This window comes from Orbicella franksi, chromosome 11, assembly GCF_964199315.1.
Source record: "Orbicella franksi chromosome 11, jaOrbFran1.1, whole genome shotgun sequence".
NCBI lineage: Eukaryota > Metazoa > Cnidaria > Anthozoa > Scleractinia > Merulinidae > Orbicella > Orbicella franksi.
The window spans coordinates 3,360,549-3,380,205 of NC_138155.1; the positions used below are offsets into that span (position 1 = coordinate 3,360,549).

At 41.8% G+C, this 19,657-nt stretch overlaps 2 protein-coding genes across 2 annotated transcripts; both read right to left on the bottom strand.

Moving 5' to 3' along the window:
• Nucleotides 1-4,330: 4,330 nt before the first annotated feature.
• On the bottom strand, nt 4,331-5,251 carry LOC145503431 (uncharacterized; the record flags this gene model as incomplete). Its single annotated transcript, XM_081482896.1, has 2 exons — nt 4,331-4,417; nt 4,952-5,251. Coding segments are annotated over 2 exons (387 nt in total), but the record flags the coding sequence as incomplete, so codon positions are not given.
• A 3,204-nt stretch (nt 5,252-8,455) lies between these two features.
• Nucleotides 8,456-10,129, bottom strand: LOC145503433 (uncharacterized). The gene has a single exon (XM_081482897.1). It carries the CDS (start codon nt 10,127-10,129, stop codon nt 8,456-8,458), a length of 1,674 nt encoding a protein of 557 aa, XP_081339023.1.
• Between the last annotated feature and the right edge of the window lie 9,528 nt (nt 10,130-19,657).

Below are 19,657 nucleotides of genomic sequence, written 5' to 3' on the forward strand. Positions count from 1 at the left end.
AGGATGCTTTGGAACGGGGAGTACCCCCTTATCCCTATTTTTACCCCTTCGACTGCGAAGGGAGTGGGGCAAGTCTAGGATTGGTTCCCGATGAGGTCACCATCCCAGGATGCTTTGGAACGAATAGAAAGGTATATAAGTGCCTCGGACACAAGTCTCTCAGTCTCCATCATGGCCGCTTGTTGGATGGACCTCTGTCGTTTAGGACCACAGGACACTGTAAGTATCGATTTTGAAGTTGCATGACATTTTTTGCGTGACCCTGGCGTGATTTGTGTCACCATGGAAATCCGTGAGACCGATCCCAGTCCTCCGTCGAGGCTGGTGGGCTGTTTTCCGACATGGCCGACTTTCGTGGGCGCCGCCATCTTGAATTCTTAATTCGGCTCCTGATTGGCTGAAATTTGTGGCGACCATCTTGGATTTGGAAAACAATAGCATACATTGTTCTTAATTCGGCTCCTGATTGGCTGAAATTTGTGGCGGCCATCTTGGATGTGGAAAACAATAGCGTCCACTGTTCTCCAAACAATAGCCTATTGTCTTTCTCGGCTCCTGATTGGTTACCGCTCATATGAGCGTCCTATACTACTTATACAACAGCTTACCAAGTGATCTAAAAAGTATCCAGTGTAAATCAACTTTTAAGCGAAAATTAAAAAATCATATTCTTACGAATAGTTTACAGAAGTATAATCAATACCAATATAACGTATGCATGAATCTGTAAATCAATGTACAGGATCTGTAAATCATAGACCGCCAGACTTGTCTTATCAGGCAGTAAAGGGGGTCTCGTAGATAAGCCTAAAAAGGCTTCTGAGACTTCCTGCCCAGGATAGTATTAATTTCATTGCAATATGAAGTGTTGTAATAATGATGATCTTGTGCAAATAAAAAATAAATATAAGCTATCTTCTTTACTAACAATATTGGCATAGAACTTTACTTGATTGTAGCTCACGTTCAGAACTGTTTTACAAATAGAAACAAACAAACCTCTAACTTCATGGAAGGGTCTGTTTTGAACTTAAAGCTTCACAACTTGTCAGATTTTGTTAAATGTAGACTGTTCACAGCCTCTCTATTGACGCAAGCAAAAGAAAGAGCGAGCGAAGCGTGCGCAAAGCACGCGGGGGTGGGGGGTGGGGGTTCCCTACCCAGTCAAGTCTTTTGTTTTGCGCTGGCGTCCAATTCTCTCCCGATCCCATCTGCGCGTTTAACGATGGAATAATACGAGAAAATGGAGGGCTGTGAACAGTCCATGTCAACTGTGACAGCTGTGGTATTCTTGCTATTGTGTAGCAGTTATTTAGTGTGATTTACTTATAATCAACATTGAGAATTAATTCAATCTGCGCGTTTAACGATGGAATAATACGAGAAAATAGAGGGCTGTGAACAGTGCATGTCAATTGTGACAGCTGTGGTATTCGTGCTATTGTGTAGCAGTTATTTAGTATGATTTACTTGTAATCAACATTGAGAATTAAATATGAAAAAGGATTGACCATCCCGCCCAGTTATGCACACAACTAAACAGTTGTGAAATTAAGCCTGAAAAAATTCAGGCTTAAACCGAATTGGAATGCATGACCTTGGCGATACCGGAGCAGTGCTCTACCACCTGAACTATCAAGCCAACTGGGAGCTGGTCATATTGTGAGTTCGCAATATACCCTTAGATGGTGAAGAATACAAGTGAATAGAAGTGAATATATAAAAGATCACTAACAAAATGACCAACTCCCAGTTGACTTGATAGCTCAGTTGGTAGAGCACTGCAGCAGTATCGCAGAGGTCATGGGTTCGCTTAAGTTGTGTGCATAACTGCGATGATCAATCATGTCTTTATATCTTTCTCCGCAATATATGAACTTTCATATATTTAGATTGTGTTGAGAACTAAGGTGGCAAGAGCGGGTGCAGAAGAGGGGAGGGGAGGGGGCTCGTTAAAGCTGAAATGTCTGCACTAATTGCACTAATTTCAAGGAATAGGTAATAAATTTATTTACACATATGAACTTGTACTTCATGTCTAATTCTTCCAGGCAACGCTCTCCCTTAACGAGGCTGGCGACAGTTTCCAGCACTTTTCCAACAGCTATACTGATACAAATCAATATTACAAAGACCAGACATTGATGAACTTTTATGGCAATCTTATGGCATGATCAGTTACCATAGCAACATTACCCCCTGTTGAAAAGACCCTTCATTCTATCTTTAAGTGCTTCTTACAGAGCAGTTATCTGTATTGTACCTAGAAGTATTACTAGAATAATGACAAATACCATATGAAGATACTGCGCCATAATTCTTTTTTTTAATGTTCTCACACTGGGGTTTCATCTTTCACGAGAATTTCATCCACATCTTTTGGTTTTCTAAAATAGTTAGCTTTAACGGTTTTTCTCTGAATTTATAGTAAAATTCCCTCCATCAAGCAATATGAGATCCCAAAAATTAGTTTTTGCGGCAAAGCTACCTCAAAGGCTAATAACTAAGGAACTGACCAACAAAAACTTTTTTTGTTGATGACAACAGAAAAAAAAAATAGAAATGTTATTCTGACCAACTTGAAAAGGATCAATACATTAAGTGTTTCTCCTTGGTCAATGCGTTGGTGTCCGAAATGTTTAGTTTAATTTAGTTAACAGATTGGAAATGACATTATTTTTACCGTAGGGTACCCCTCACAGATTGTAAATCGTGTGTTAAGTGCCTTGCGCAGCAGGCATAAGTAGGGAGTTTTACCATTGACGACGGCGACGCCGAGGATCTATATTTTACCCTCGAATGCCGCAACTGTGTAGATCTGTTCAGTACGCCTATCGATCTAAAAACCTTCTCAGGCTAAATATGCAATGACAGCGTTTAATTCCAAAGGAAGACACGAACAAGTAGCCATTGCGGTACACGGTTGTCCAAAGTACGTCGAGTTTGTCATTTCAGGTTTTTGTTTTTGCAGATGACGCAAAGAAATGTACAAAGATTCAAAATGCACGTGAAGAACCATTGTTCTGCTCATTGAACTTTTTGTTTGGTGACGTTCTCGTTGCCGTCGCCGTCGTGGTTTGCAAGAACTCCCTAATTGGGAGAAGGAGGGGGACGGGGAGAGAGTTGACCATACTTGTTAAAACAGGATGAATCAGGCTGGACGCTCTCTTCCAATAGCAATTCCTCGCTGAGCATGTAAATGCATTGAACAACCAGCAGGTTTACAATAATAACAATAATAATAATAGTAATAGTAATAATAATAATAATCATAATAATAATAATAATAATAATGATAATAATAATAACAACAACAACAACAAGAACAAAAGCAACAACAAATTTATTTCGTTCCGCTAAAGAATGCCAACAATAATTTTAATTATATCTTAAAAAATATAAATCATTATTTTAAAGTTGGTTGCTAATCACCTGAAATGACTATATAGAGCTAATCTAGTCGGGAGCTCATTACGTATGATAATACGCAACAGAAGGAAAGAAACGACAGCGGTGGCCTGTATCCCCGACATAGTAACTAGCTAATCAGTGGCGGATCCAGACCTTGAGCTAAGGGGGGCGTGGGGAGGAGGAGGTGGTTTTGCTAGCCCCGCCGGCTTTTCTTCCCTTTGTGATTTCTTCTTTTATTCCCTAAAATAAGGGATCCGCCACTGGTAATCTTTCCAGAGTAGACTGAACGACACCTGAAATACATAATTGGCAATGATTATTTTGTCGTATCAATATTATATTTTGATTTTTTTCTCATGAAAACAGGTTTGAGTTGACTTCCGGCTCAGTCACGTTACATTTTTCATACAATGAACACCATTGACTGGCGGCCTGCAAGTAGGTAACAAAGTAGAGCAATGTGCGCGTCTGTAGTTAGCCTGCTAGCAGGCTCACGTTGGAGCACAAGCGCGCGCGTCGTAGTTGCGAGCGCGAAATTGAACGACGAAGCCGGATCACTTTGCTCTTCGCCGCTCGCGCGCCGCTCACAGGCTAGTAGTCATTGCCACTCCCCGCAAATAAAAACTAATTTTCCGTGTAAGGATTTGAGTGTCTGCGTACACTGCTCGCCATCTTTGGTGTATATTTTCACATACAGGCAATCATTTGTTTCATCGGCGACGACAACATGTCCACTTGAATTGTGGAATGCAACTTTAGAAGCAGGAGAAGAAGAATTATTGAACATCCTTCGAGTTTGAAACTTAAAAAAAAGGATGGTCGCTGTGTTCACTGAATACGTGAACGCTATTTGAGTCCAACACCATTACACGACCATCACTGTGTGACTGTCACGCTAGGGTGAAAGGAGTCACGATTATTACTCTGGGCTTGGTGGTGTAACGGAATGAGTGAAAGGTCTCTGCTGAACAACACCGCTGTCACACTCAGCACGTTGGAAGAGAAACTATAAAAATATAAATAAAAGACACAAAGTACATAAGAACATTTATAAGTTTCCTAGATCAAGTACCAAGATTACAGTCGAGGCTTTCTGACTAGCCTCTTCACCTTGCGGTCTTTCGCCGCAATTTTCTACAAAGTTGCTTATTTCTGATATCTCTGAGGGTGATTCTCTAAGTGTTGAAGCATTTCCTGCTTCTGAGGACCCAGCTGCGTACCACTTTGTTTTTACTTCCCAGCTGAAGAAAACTGAAGGAGGGGTGGATAAATTCCAAATCACGCATTTTGCCTGAAAACCTAAGAAAGTTATTAGCACATACAGTGACCTAAAGAACATCTAGCAATAGAGTATCCGGCTCTAAAAATCATGATCAGCTTCTACTTTCTTCTCAAAATATCCACACAGATGCAAACTTGCAGGTAACGAGAACAAAAAGCTTGATCGCGCAAGGACAATTGTATCTCTATATATTAAGTCAAGCCATCTCAGCTCATAGAATAGGAAATGTATAAAAGCATAAGGAGGACTCTCACAAACCTTCTCGATGCTTTTCCGGTCAAAAGTTCTGTAAGCTGCTTCCACCTTTATTTCAGTCCTTTCAATCATACCTAGAGTTGTGCACTGGAAACCCGAGCCCGCAATTTCCATGTTGTATGCTATGCACGAGTGTCTGCGCACGCATTCGTCTATGCATTGCAGCTCTGAAAACACTTCCTGTCTGGAAATCACACGGCCAATCAGGATCGCGTTAAACGTGATGTCGAAGATCTGAGGAGGAGAGCATGGAACATCCAGGCGAGCAGTAAAAGTAGATTCAATATCTGTGTTAAGAAAATGACACACAAGCCGGATATTTCGTTAGTTTTGACCTCCAACGAAACAGGAAGTTACAATCACCAGTTGACAAGACTCTGGAGCCCGGGGAGTGGGTGGGGGGGGGGGGGGATGGGAACTCCCATATAAAAATTACAGAGTGCTCGTTGGAAGTTTTGAAAAGAACAGCTAGGAGGTACCAAGATCCTGCTTTGTGGGTGTGGCTTGAAATTTCTTTCACCCCTAAGAGCTACCAATCCTAAAATAGCACATTATCTCCTGTCATATTCTTTTCGGCTCAACACCCTAAAAGATACCGCTAAAGTTCCCGCTGTGGACCTTTTGAAGCTGAACACCCTAAGAGCTATCAAAACCGCTTTTTAACACCTTGAAGATACGAAGAGCACCCCCGTCCTTTTATATGTGAGTCCCCCCCCCCCCACCGGGTTCTGGAGTTTAAGAAAGTTTGCCAAATATCGAAAGTTCTTAGTTCTCAGCCTGCCCAAAGCGTCCTTACTACCAGTAAGACGACTGCAACGATCCAAGACCTTTCTTATTGTTACTTATTTTCGTGGGAAATTAATTTTGCGAAAATGGCATCGGGATATTTGGTGAGACTGAAATGTCGCGATTTGGCCGAAAAAGTACGTTAAAAGGAACTAAATTTCGCGAAAATTGTCAAAATACTGAAGTTACAAGAAGCCAGATAGGATTTGATTTTTTGACGACTGCACCAAGGATATCTTACAAGAACTGCTGCAAGAAGATGATATTGATTCAGGCGAAGACTTTTTGGAACGCCGAACTTTAAATAGAGAACATGAACAAGATAATTATGTGTAAAGTGACGATGACATTGATTAAAGAATTACATAGCAGGGTATAAAATCTCGCGAAAACCTTTTCTGCGGGACTTTAATTTCGCGATTATTTGAAAATCGCGTAAATACAGTAACAATAAGGTGGAAAAAGGTTCAGTTCGTTCTCAATTCGTTCCCAGACCTCCCGTTTCGTCCAAAAATAGGGAATAAATTGTGGGAGAAATATTAATGAATGGAAGTTAAAAAACACCGACCTGCTTCTTACCTACATGTAAAATACAGCATTGAAAGAATCAAGACGTGAGCCAGCAGCATTCTCAATAGAAAGCAAACCACTAAACGAAAAGTCAAAAGCAGCTTTGAAAAGTAACATCAACCAGTCCCAAATTACAATGAAATGAAGCTATGAATTCACTAATTCGCTCAGCTCTAAGCATGATATTCAAATTCACTGATCTAAAAACAGAATTACCGAAACTAACCCAGAGAACTGATTTCAGATGGTACTCACAATTTTGAGGGTCCACTCAAGCATAACCAACGTTGTCAATCAGTTGGGTTTAAATGAGGCTAAATCCTGATTCGTGAAGAAAAAATATTTTAAGAAGCAAATGTTACTGTCTCGTAAAATACCAGCCAATACTATTTCTTCTTGAGCCTGGCAATTGTTTGCTAAGAGTCCTTATTGCTATTACATTAGACCGGAATGAAATAAGAAATTGCTTTCAGCTTATTAGGGAGTTGTTTGGAGAGCTGATTTGATAGATACACAAAATAAAGCCACAAACGTCTATCACTTGGGAAGATAATGTAAAGGTGTTAAATGGCTTTGAAAGTACGTGGGATTTAGCAATATTCATGCTAATTTCTGCAGATTAACATGCTAACTTGGTCCAAATTTTAGGAGAATAAAGTAAAAGAAATGCTTTATGACTGTTGAGTAATTTCGATGTTATCTATTTTTGTTTTGTTCCACGGTTTAGCTTTACTCATGAAAACCTCGGAACCAAGTTCAGAACTGATGCTTACCGAAATTGGATACCCAATGTTAAAGTTCAAATTTATTTTTTGACTAGCCACTTTATTCAAACCATTTTTTATCAACCAGGTTTCTTCCACTTATGCGCACTGATTTTCCTCTCCAGTGCTAAGAGAGCATAATCAACAATTATTGGATGAGATTCTTTTTTTACCGAGACCTTGATTATTCTAGATATCACAAAAACCGAATCTAATAATTGCTTTATTACACATTGAACAACAAAAAAATGGTCACGACAGTCATGTTTTCACTTCTTCACTGACGGCAAGCAACACAAAGCGCGCGAACTTGACATGATTACCCTTAGAAATCATGCACCGCGGTCATACATGACATGATTACCCATGACCTTGAGTGCCCTTAACATGATTATTGCATAATCAGCCGCTAGATGACGTCACCGGCGCTGATTTCGAAAAGTCACAGTACGCTTTCGGCCAATTAGAAAAGAGAAAGTGAGTTCAATGTATAATAACATGTCTAATGGTGTTCAAGCATTAAATTGGTCACCGAGTAACTGTAATTCTACGTGGGTGTTGCCATTGCTCAATGCGTTGGCGTTCAAAACTGCTTAATTTAAAATTCATTTGTTAGAGAGGATATTACATTATTATTTTCTTTATCGTGGAACACCGCTAACACACTGCAAATCGTGTGTAGTACCCCGCGTAGCAGGCTTAATTGGGAGAGGGAGGGAGACGGGGAGAGAGTTGACCATACTTGTTAAAACACGATGTATCAGGTGGGACGCTGTGCTCTTATAGTAATTCTTCGATGAACATGTAAATGTATTGCAGAGTCAGCAGGTTTACAACAACGACAACAATTCAAAAGCAATAACAAATTTATTTTGTTTCGTAAAAGAATTCCACCAATAATTTTAATTACATCTTAAAAGACATAAATCTTTATTTTAAAGTTGGTTGCTAGTCACCTGAAATGACTATATAGAGCTAATCTAGTTGGGTGCTCATTACATTCAACAAGAAAAGAAACGACAGCGGTCGTGTTTCCCAGTGCCCAGTAACTCGGAAATCTTTCCAAAGTAAACTGAACCAGACCTAAAATACAATATAATGATTGTTTTGTCGTATTAATATTACATTTCGTTTTTCTTTTTTCTTATGAGAACAAATTTCCTTGAGGGTCAGTCATATTCTATTTTAACTAGGTTGTTCACAGCCCTCTATTTTCTGGTATTTTTATTCGATCTTGAACGCGCGATGAAATCGCGAGAGAACTGGACGCCAAGGCTTAACGGGAGACCTGACAGCTCACCTCCCCGTCCCCACCCCCAAGTGCTTTCGGGCTCGCTTTTTCTTTCGCCTGCGTTGAAAAATAGAGAGGCTATGAACAGTCTATCTTTTAACACACAATAAACACCCTCCCAAGGCCACATTGATAACTGAGTAGAGCAACGTGTCCCTCTGGAGTCACCATCATTCCTCTTTCGGATCTATCAATACCTCTTATATGGATTTGAGCGCTGCGCACAAGCTCGCCATCTTTGGTGTATATATGCAGGAAACCGTGACCACGTCCTACACAAGCGACGACGACATGTTCACTTGCATGGTGAAATGCAATTCCACGCGTAGGAAAAAAACTAAACGTGAGTCTGAATTTAGAAAGATGGTCACCGTGTTCACTGAACATGTGTACGTAGGAGTCTGTGTCCAACACAATAACACGGTCATCACTAGCAAGCGCCAGATCTAATACAGACCTCAAAAGTCCTTCTCCAAAACTGCGCACAAATTGTCCATCATTCTCGTACACATGAAGCGCATTACCTTCCTTAAGATATCTGATGCCCGTTATAACAACTTTGCGCTTACTATCGACTACTATAGCAGCAGAGTTATGCCGGTCTGCCTTCACAGGAAACTGATGGTGCACTTTCCCGTTGTTGTTAAACATGTATACCACTGACTCAAATCCTGAATAATGAAGCTTATACAATTTGACCAGTACATAGAAGTTTTCGTTCATGTCGACGGCGACATCTAACACTTGAAGACTTACTTGGTCTACATTATGAACAGGGAGACTGAAATGATCTATAAACTGTCCTCTTCTGTCGAACACCTTTACTTCACTATTCATACTCTCAGTTATAATGAACTGTCCTTTGGAATTCATCGCCATACTGCAAGGTTTTTTAAGCCTGTGTTCCTTCACTCCCTCCTGACCAAATGACCATGGTGCAATTTCAACAAAACAGTGTTCCATGCCCTGCTTACGAAGAACTTCAACTACCCTTTCGTCACGCAACGGATCAATGTTTCCTTCTTCAGTATCAACTGTAGGCCACATCCAGAAAGGTTCTTCTTTACTGACTGCTTGCGTGACATCGAAGATGACACGATTCACGTGACAGACACTAGAAATGATCTTCCCGCGTCCGCCTTTATTAAACTTTGCCATGATGCCTTTCCGGAGTTCGACGTTAAAACTATTCTGTACTGCTGCCAGACAGTTTATTTCTTTGATACACACTCTGCACGGCGCTATTGCGTCCGCAGGATTGTCTATTGTCTCTAGTATTGTCGCCATGACTCGATATTCCATTGCCAGGATGCGGTCTGACGTTGTTAGAGCTTCATTTTTAAAAGCTCTTGTTGCTTCCCTGCGAGCATCTTCGAATCTCTTCTTTGCGTTGGCAAGCGCCCTCGTAGCTGATTCATCCAGACCAATAAGCTCCACGTTTACGTTTCGCATTTCTTCGGCTAGAGCAAACGCTTCAGCACAGGCTGCTTGTACAGGTTCCTCTCCTCCCTCACTTCTGGGCCTTGCTATATCGAACACTTCATAGAGCAGCTCGATTCCTTCCTCAAAGAAGCTGATACTTGCTAACAAATCTTTCCTTGATAATCCATCCAACTTTGACTTGATATCGTCTATCTCACGGACGATGACACTGCGAAATTTTTGTTCTGTTACGTCGCCTTCTTTCAGCCTCTCCGCTGCCTTATCTCTGCCTTTATTCACTAGCAAGCCAATAGTGGCTTTGAAGACGGCAGTTACAACCGAAGACATTATCCTTTAGTAAATGGTTTTCAGTTAGTACTTTTTTTCGGTGTCAAATTGTTCGCTGTGGCGATGTCTGAAGCAAGGTGAACGGGTTTAATTAAGTCTTGTCATACGATTAAATTTTCGAAACAAAGTGCTTAAGTTCTAGTCTAGTGATTCACAAAAGAATCGAAAGTAATCTTTGCTGAATCAGTGTTTCTAGAATTTTAAACTGTGAAAATAAGAAAGAAGAAAATGTTTCTATAAGAGGTTTAAAGCATGTAAGTTCATTAATAGTGCTTGGCTTTTTCATCGAATCCTGGAAAAAAAGAAATATTATTTTGACTTTTTTTGGATCAAAGAGGAAAATATTTCAGAAAGCTTTTGCATATGAATGAAATTTCGAAATAAACAAACAATTAACTCAAGTTCTTGTTTGATGATTCACAAAAGAATCGAAAGTATAAACTTTGCTGACGCAATGTTTGACGTCAAATTTTGAACTGGAGAAATGAGAAGTTAGAAAATGTCTCAACATATTTACAAGAGATTTCAAGTATGTTTTAGTTTTTCTTTGGTAGTGGCTGGTTGTTTTATCGAATCCTAGAAATTAATTTGGACAATATTTCAAATATGCTTTGAAACAAGCGTCAAAAACTAATAAACACTTAGTCTATTATTAGAATTGAACCGAGCTAACTTGAGCTACGTCACGGCCGATGCCGCGTCTTGAATTGATGAAGCTGAATCAGTTACAAGTCTGTATTTATGATCTGCCTCACTCTTCCTCAGGCTAACAGGGCTTGCGTCTTTTGTTTCTGCATTGTGTTTACATTTACCATAGTAAACTTCAATTTCTGAGACAAAAAAAAATATGGCAATGTAGTATGGGCTTATGCATATCAGTCTCATCTTGTGAAAATATACAAACTACAAAAGAAAATTGTACGAATAATAAAGTGACCTTCAAAGAATACAATTACAGCTCAAAACCATTATTCGACAATTTGAAGGTACTGAATTTTTATCAAGTTAATTATTACAGCATTGCTATCTTAATAAGTAAATTTTCAAACAATTATGAATATTTTCAGAACTAATGAAGAAGTTCAGAGCCACAACACTCGATAAGAAAAAAAAATTACACAAGCGTTGTATCAAGACAAACCTTGGGAAATTGAGCATTAGCTTTAAAGGAGTTGATATATATGACAGCTTACCAAATGATCTAAAAAGTATCCAGTGTAAATCAACTTTTAAGCGAAAATTAAAAAATCAAATTCTTACGAATAGTTTACAGAAGTATAATTAATACCAATGTAACATATACATGAATCTGTAAATCATAGACCGCCCAACTTGTCTTATCAGGTAGTAAAGGGGGTCTCCTAGATAAGCCTAAAAAGGCTTCTGAGACTTCCTGCCCAGGATTGTATTAATTTCATTGCAATATGAAGTGTTGTAATGATGGTGATCTTGTGCAAATAAAAAACGAATAAAAGCTATCTTCTTAATGAACAATTGTTTTGAAATGGCATAGAACTTTACTTGATTGCAGGTTACGTTCAGAACTGTTTTACAAATAGAAAGAAACAAATCCCTAACTTCATGGAAGGGTCTGTTTTGAAGTTAAAGCTTCACAACTTGTCAGATTTTGTTAAATGGAGACTGTTCACAGCCTCCCAATTGACGCAATCGAAAGAAAGAGCGAGCGAAGCGTGCGCAAAGCACGCGGGGGTGGAGGGTGGGGGCTCCCTACCCAGTCAAGTCTTTTGTTTTGCGCTGGCGTCCAATTCTCTCCCGATCCCATCTGCGCGTTTAACGATGGAATAATACGAGAAAATGGAGGGCTGTGAACAGTCCATGTCAACTGTGACAGCTGTGGTATTCTTGCTATTGTGTAGCAGTTATTTAGTGTGATTTACTTATAATCAACATTGAGAATTAATTCAATCTGCGCGCTTAACGATGGAATAATACGAGAAAATAGAGGGCTGTGAACAGTGCATGTCAATTGTGACAGCTGTGGTATTCGTGCTATTGTGTAGCAGTTATTTAGTATGATTTACTTGTAATCAACATTGAGAATTAGATATAAAAAAGGATTGACCATCCCGCCCGGTTATGCACACAACTAAACAGCTGTGAAATTAAGCCTTAAAAAATTCAGGCTTAAACCGGATTGGAATGCATGACCTTGGCGATACCGGAGCGGTGCTCTACCAACTGAACTATCAAGCCAACTGGGAGCTGGTCACATTGTGAGTTCGCAATATACCCTTAGATGGTGAAGAATACAAGTGAATACAAGTGAATAGAAGTGAATATATAAAAGATCACTAACAAAATGACCAACTCCCAGTTAACTTGATAGCTCAGTTGGTAGAGCACTGCAGCGGTATCGCAGAGGTCATGGGTTCGAATCCAATTCAGGCCTGATTTTTTTTCAGGCTTTAATTTCACAACTGCTTAAGTTGTGTGCATAACTACGATGATCAATCATGTCTTTATATCTTTCTCCGCAATATATGAACTTTCATATATTTAGATTGTGTTGAGAACTAAGGTGGCAAGAGCGGGTGCAGAAGAGGGGAGGGGAGGTGTCAAGTTATAAAGGGAATAAATCACAGCTCAGGCTAAATAGTGATAAGAAACTTTTAATGCCGAGTTGGCACTCGCACACTACCAAAGTATATCCGTTGCACGAGGTTCTGCTCGTCACGTGAGTGCCTGATCACATGATGTGGTCACGCTTGTCACGTCACATCCCCTTCCCTTACAAAATTAGCAAGAACAAAAACAATAGGGTCCAACAATAAACTAAAGCTATTTCAAGTGTTTCAAGTCAATGTTCAAGTGTTCAAGTCATAATCTTCAAGCCATGCTGGGGCACGTCTGGCTCTCTCTGAGCGTCTGGGCTGGAAAGCAGGTATGGGATCTTCGTTGACCGGGACAGGTTCTGTGGCGGGGATTGAATCATTTACTTCAATCTCAGGGGTCTGGGTGTGGATCTGTCCTGGCAGGAACTCTGGTGAATCTGGTGGCTTGCTTTCATTCTCAGCTTGATGAGGCTCATCGATGGGGCTGCATGGTTCTGGTGACGGCTCCATAGTAGACCGCAGCTGGCGGCGGTTTCTACGGAAGCGCCGTCCTTCCACCTCAACTTCGTACGACCGTCGGGCAAGAGGGCGCGTGCAGTGGCCTAAGCTCCATTTCTTCTCCCCAGGCAACTTCATGCGGATTGAATCACCTGCCTTTAAGGGGGCAAGGTTCTTGATGCCTCTGTTGTACTGCTTGCACTGCAATCTTTTCCTAGCTGCTAGGTTACTCGCCGTCGTCTTAATGTCACTGTTTGGCCTGAGGAGCACTGCAGCTGTTGGTAGCAAAGTACGAGTGCGTCGACCCATTAGCCTCTGAACTGGCGAGGTACTGAACCCCTCACTTGGGGTGTTGCGCCAATCGAGGATTGCTAATAGTGGGTCTTTCTTGTCGTCCTTCGCTTTCATAAGAAGTCCTTTGCAGGTTTTCACAGCATTTTCCACTTTTCCATTTGACTGTGGATATCTTGGACTAGAGGTTCGGTGATCAAAATTCCACTCAGAGGAGAAACTCTGGAACTCCCGATTGTCAAATTCTGAACCATTATCTGTAATCAGTACTTCTGGAATACCATGGCGAGCAAATTGCACCTTGAGTTGAGTAATAACAGCTTGTGCTGTCTTCTTGTGGATCTCAACCACTTCAAAGAAATTGGACCAGTAATCAACCATGATTAGGAATGTCTGCTGTCCAAGAACAAACAGATCAGCACCAATTTTCTGCCAAGGGCGTGAAGGCAGCTCATGTGGCTGAAGCCCTTCGCGGGCCTGTTCTGGTCGGTATGTTTGGCAGATTGTACAACGAGACACAAAGTCTCTGATTTCAGCACTCATTCGTGGCCAATACAATATTTCACGGGCACGGCGAACACATCCTCCAATGCCGATGTGGCTGCTGTGGAGCTGGTTTAACATTTCCTTTCGAAGTGAAACAGGCACTACAAGCTGTTCTCCACGGAACACCAGACCTTGTGACTCTATCAGCTCGCCTCGCTCGTCATAGTATGGCTGAGCAGCAGGAGGGCAATTTTTCTTTTCGGGCCAGCCTTGCTTGATCACTCGGATTAGTTCCTGGATATTAGCATCTTCAGCGACTCGCTGTCGGAAGACATCTCGCTTCGGAGGTTCAACTCGAATATACTCTTCGTGATTCACCATCTCGAGTGCACGAATCTCACAAAACTCGGTCTGAGCCCCATCAGTGGTCTCCAGATATGCACGACTCAAGGCATCTGCAATGTGCATGAGTGTTCCTTTCTTGTATTGAACTTCTAGATTGTACTTTTGTAGGGCCAGGCGCATTCGCTGCAGGCGCTTGGGTGATTTGTGAATTTCCTTCTTGAACACAGACTTCAATGGCTCATGGTCAGTCTCGACAGTGATTTTGTCCCGCCCATAGAGGTATTGGTCGAACTTGTCACATGCCCAAGTGATGGCAAGCATTTCTTTCTCGATCTGCGCATATCGAGACTCAGTGTCAGTGAGGGCACGGGAGGCATAACAGACAGGCTGACCATCTTGCAGCAGTACTGCTCCTAAGCCAGACTGGCTTGCATCGCATTGTACAGTGACCGGCTTGTTTATATCGTAATAACGGAGGACAGGTGCCTCTGTCAGGAATTTCTTGATTGTCTTCATGGCAAGGGAGTGCTGTTCTAACCACTGGAACTCTACATTCTTGTCCTCCAAACGTCTAAGTGGCTCTGTCATCTCTGACAAGTGGGGCATGAACTTAGCAAGATAGGTCACCATCCCCAGGAATCGCTTCAATGAAGTGACATCTTCAGGTTCAGGCATCTGCAATATAGCCTGAATCTTCTCTGGGTCAGGCATTAGCCCCTGAGAAGTGAGTAGATGACCCATGAATTTCACGCTTGATTGGTGCCATTTCACTTTTGCACGATTCAACTTCAAGTTCCACAAACGGCATTTCTCGAGAAAGGCGCGCTCATTCCTTGCAAGACTCTGGTTTACTTCATGTTCTGTATTGCCAAATCCGGCAATCAGGAAGTCGTCTGCAATCACTTCCACTCCTTCCAGGTCTTCGACAAACTCGTGCATTGTACGTTGCCAGACTTCTGGCGCTGACGAGATGCCAAACGGCATCCTATTCCATCTGTAGCGCCCAAACGGTGTGTTAAAGGTGGTCTTGTAACTAGACTCAGTGTCAAGACGTTTCTGCCAAAAGCCGTCCTTGGCATCGACAACCGTGAACTTCTTTGCTTGCGAAAGCCGGGTCGCGACCTCCTCCACTGTTGGCATTTGGTGATGCTCTCGACGGATGGCTTTATTTAAATCACGCGGGTCAAGACATATGCGCAGCTTGTTGGGCTTGACAATGACCAACATACTGGAAACCCACTCGGTTGGTTCAGTTACAGGTGCAAGAATACCACTAGTTACTATCTCATCAAGTTTCTCCTTGATCTGGTTTCGTAAAGCAACTGGTACACGACGCGGAGGATGTACTACAGGTGGAACTGTGTCATCAGTGACGATGTGGTGCTCGCCTGGGAGGTCACCCAAGCCTTCAAAGACATCTTTGTATTCCTCTAGAATGTCGGCAATCCCTACTGTTACGGCAATGCCAACGCTGGGGGTATCCTCGAGACTACTGACGTTTGATGGGCTATCACAGTCATTAATTGTGATGAGTCCCAGTCCAATACATGTGCTGTATGATAACAGTGGGGCAAGGTCATCTTCTGTAATGTTGAATGGCAACACATTTCTTTTCTCATGGCGCCATGTAGGGAGCTCTGTTGACCCCAGTATCTTGTATCGTTCATTGGTGTAAGTTTTAATAAACTTGTGTGAGCAGCGCTTGACTTGTGCCAAATCCACATCACCGGTGGCACGCTGATAATCTTTCAATGAAATGAGATTGCACTCTGCACCTGTGTCTAGTTGGAATGTCACCTGACTTTGGTTGCCTTGCATGCCGACTTCCATAGTAATCAAAGCACGTGATCTACTTCCAACTTTACTTATACGAAAAACTTCTTCAGGTACTTCTTCTACGGTGTTTACCTTTGGGTTGGTTGCTCGGCACCTTGACTGAAAGTGGTTCTTTTGTCCACACTTGTGGCAAGTTTGGCCTTTTGCAGGGCACTGGCGATTTCCATGCTGATATCCACAAAATCTACATTCTGTTCGCTGGATGGGTGGGTCACGTGGCCTTCGTGTGTTCTGAGGTGGCTCATTTATTTGTTGTGTTCTAACTGCACCAACTGACTCCTCTGTTCCACTGGCAAGCAGCTTTAATTGCTGACTAGTCTGTTCTGCCGCTTTACAAATGTCGATGGCTTTAGACAAGGTCAGGTCGTTTACTCGTAGAAGGCGTTCGCGTACTTTCTCATCTCGGACTCCAAGGACCAAGCGGTCGCGTAAAATCTCGTCCGGTGTGATTTCGTCGTGAGCACAGTTCTTCGCAATCACACGCAGCTCGGTCACGTACGCACTAATGCTTTCGCCTGGCTCCTGTTTACGATTATTAAAACGGTAGCGTTCGTAAATGACTTGAGTGCGAGGTTCGCAATATTCGTCAAATTTAGCTAAGACGTCTGTAATACTGTTTTCACTCTGGCCTTCGCCCCAAGCGAACGTATCAAAGGCTTTGACAGCTTCTTCGCCGATAACCGAAAGCAATGTTGACACTCGAACAAGATTCTCCTGCTTGTAAATTCCAGTCGCGATTTCGTACCTTTGCCATACTTTTTTCCATTGCTTCCAATTACTAGCCAGATTATCATCTACGACGAGCGGTTTAGGTGGCGGCAGGTTCATTGGAGGCAATATCAACGGAGCTACGGCTGACGTTCCTTCAGCGCCTCCTTCAGCAGAATCAGTCATCTCGCCCAATCCAAGATGGCGGCCACGCAGAACAAGCTTCCAATTTCGGTCGACGGTTTACTCACCAGTGTGGCGACGAATGTTCATCACATCATCCAGTAACGAAGCGTGAGAGCCACTTCTGACACCATGTCAAGTTATAAAGGGAATAAATCACAGCTCAGGCTAAATAGTGATAAGAAACTTTTAATGCCGAGTTGGCACTCGCACACTACCAAAGTATATCCGTTGCACGAGGTTCTGCTCGTCACGTGAGTGCCTGATCACATGATGTGGTCACGCTTGTCACGTCACAGGAGGGGAGGGGAGGGGCTCGTTAAAGCTGAAATGTCTGCACTAATTGCACTAATTTCAAGGAATAGGTGATAAATTTATTTACGCATATGAACTTGTATTTCATGTCTAATTCTTCCAGGCAACGCTCTCCCTTAACGAGGCTGGCGACAGTTTCCAGCACTTTTCCAACAGCTATACCGATACAAATCAATATTACAAAGACCAGACATTGATGAACTTTTATGGCAATCTTATGGCATGATCAGTTACCATAGCAACATTACCCCCTGTTGAAAAGACCCTTTATTCTATCTTTAAGTGCTTCTTACAGAGCAGTTATCTGTATTGTACCTAGAGGTATTACCAGAATAATGACAAATACCATATGAAGATACTGCTCCATAATTCTTTTTTTAATGTTCTCACATTGCGGTTTCATCTTTCACGAGAATTTCATCCACATCTTTTGCTTTTCTAAAATAGTTAGCTTTAACGGTTTTTCTCTGAATTTGAAGTAAAATTCCCTCCATCAAGCAATATGAGATCCCAAAAATTAGTTTTTGCGGCAAAGCTACCTCAAAGGCTAATAACTAAGGAACTGACCAACAAAAACGTTTTTTGTTGATGACAACAGAAAAAAAAAAAGAAATGTCACTCTGACCAACTTGAAAAGGATCAATACATTTAGTGTTTCTCCTTGGTCAATGCGTTGGTGTCCGAAATGTTTAGTTTAATTTAGTTAACAGACAGGAAATGACATTATTTTTACCGTAGGGTACCCCTCACAGATTGTAAATCGTGTGTTAAGTGCCTTGCGCAGCAGGCGTAAGTAGGGAGTTTTACCGATGACGACGGCGACGCCGAGGATCTATATTTTACCCTCGAATGCCGCAACTGTGTAGATCTGCTCAGTGCGCCTATCGATCTAAAAACCTGCTCAGGCTAAATATGCAATGACAGCGTTTAATTCCAAAGGAAGACAGGAACAATTAGCCATAGCGTTACACGTTGTCCAAAATACGTCGAGTTTGTCATTTCACGTTGTTGTTTTTGCAGAGGACGCAAAGAAATGTACAAAGATTCAAAAGGCACGTGAAGAACCATTGTTCTGCTCATTAAACCTTTTGTTTGGTGACGTTCTCGTTGCCGTCGCCGTCGTGGTTTGCAAGAACTCCCTAATTGGGGGAGGGAGGGAGACGGGGGGAGAGTTGACCATACTTGTTAAAACACCATGAATCAGGTGGGACGCTCTTCTCCAATAGCAATTCCTCGCTGAACATGTAAATACATTGAACAACCAGCAGGTTTACAATAATAACAATAATAATAATAGTAATAATAATAATGATAATAATAATAATAACAACAACAACAACAACAACAAAAGCAACAACAAATTTATTTCGTTCCGCTAAAGAATGCCAACAATAATTTTAATTATATCTTAAAAAATATAAATCATTATTTTAAAGTTGGTTGCTAATCACCTGAAATGACTATATAGAGCTAATCTAGTCGGGAGCTCATGACGTATGATAATACGCAACAGAAGGAAAGAAACGACAACGGTGGCATGTATCCCTACATAGTAACTAGCTAATCAGTGGCGGATCCAGACCTTGAGCTAAGGGGGGCGTGGGGAGGAGGAGGTGGTTTTGCTAGCCCTGCCGGCTTTTCTTCCTTTTGTGATTTCTTCTTTTATTCCCTAAAATAAGGGATCCGCCACTGGTAATCTTTCCAGAGTAGACTGAACGACACCTGAAATACATAATTGGCAATGATTATTTTGTCGTATCAATATTATATTTTGATTTTTTTTCTCATGAAAACAGGTTTGAGTTGACTTCCGGCTCAGTCACGTTACATTTTTCATACAATGAACACCATTGACTGGCGGCCTGCAAGTAGGTAACAAAGTAGAGCAATGTGCGCGTCTGTAGTTAGCCTGCTAGCAGGCTCACGTTGGAGCACAAGCGCGCGCGTCGTAGTTGCGAGCGCGAAATTGAGCGACGAAGCCGGATCACTTTGCTCTTCGCCGCTCGCGCGCTGCTCGCAGGCTAGTAGTCATTGCCACTCCCCGCAAATAAAAACTAATTTTCCGTGTAAGGATTTGAGTGCCTGCGTACACTGCTCGCCATCTTTGGTGTATATTTTCACATATAGGCAATCATTTGTTTCATCAGCGACGACAACATGTCCACTTGAATTGTGGAATGCAATTTTAGAAGCAGGAGAAGAAGAATTATTGAACATCCTTCGAGTTGGAAACTTTAAAAAAGGATGGTCGCCGTGTTCACTGAATACGTGAACGCTATTTGAGTCCAACACC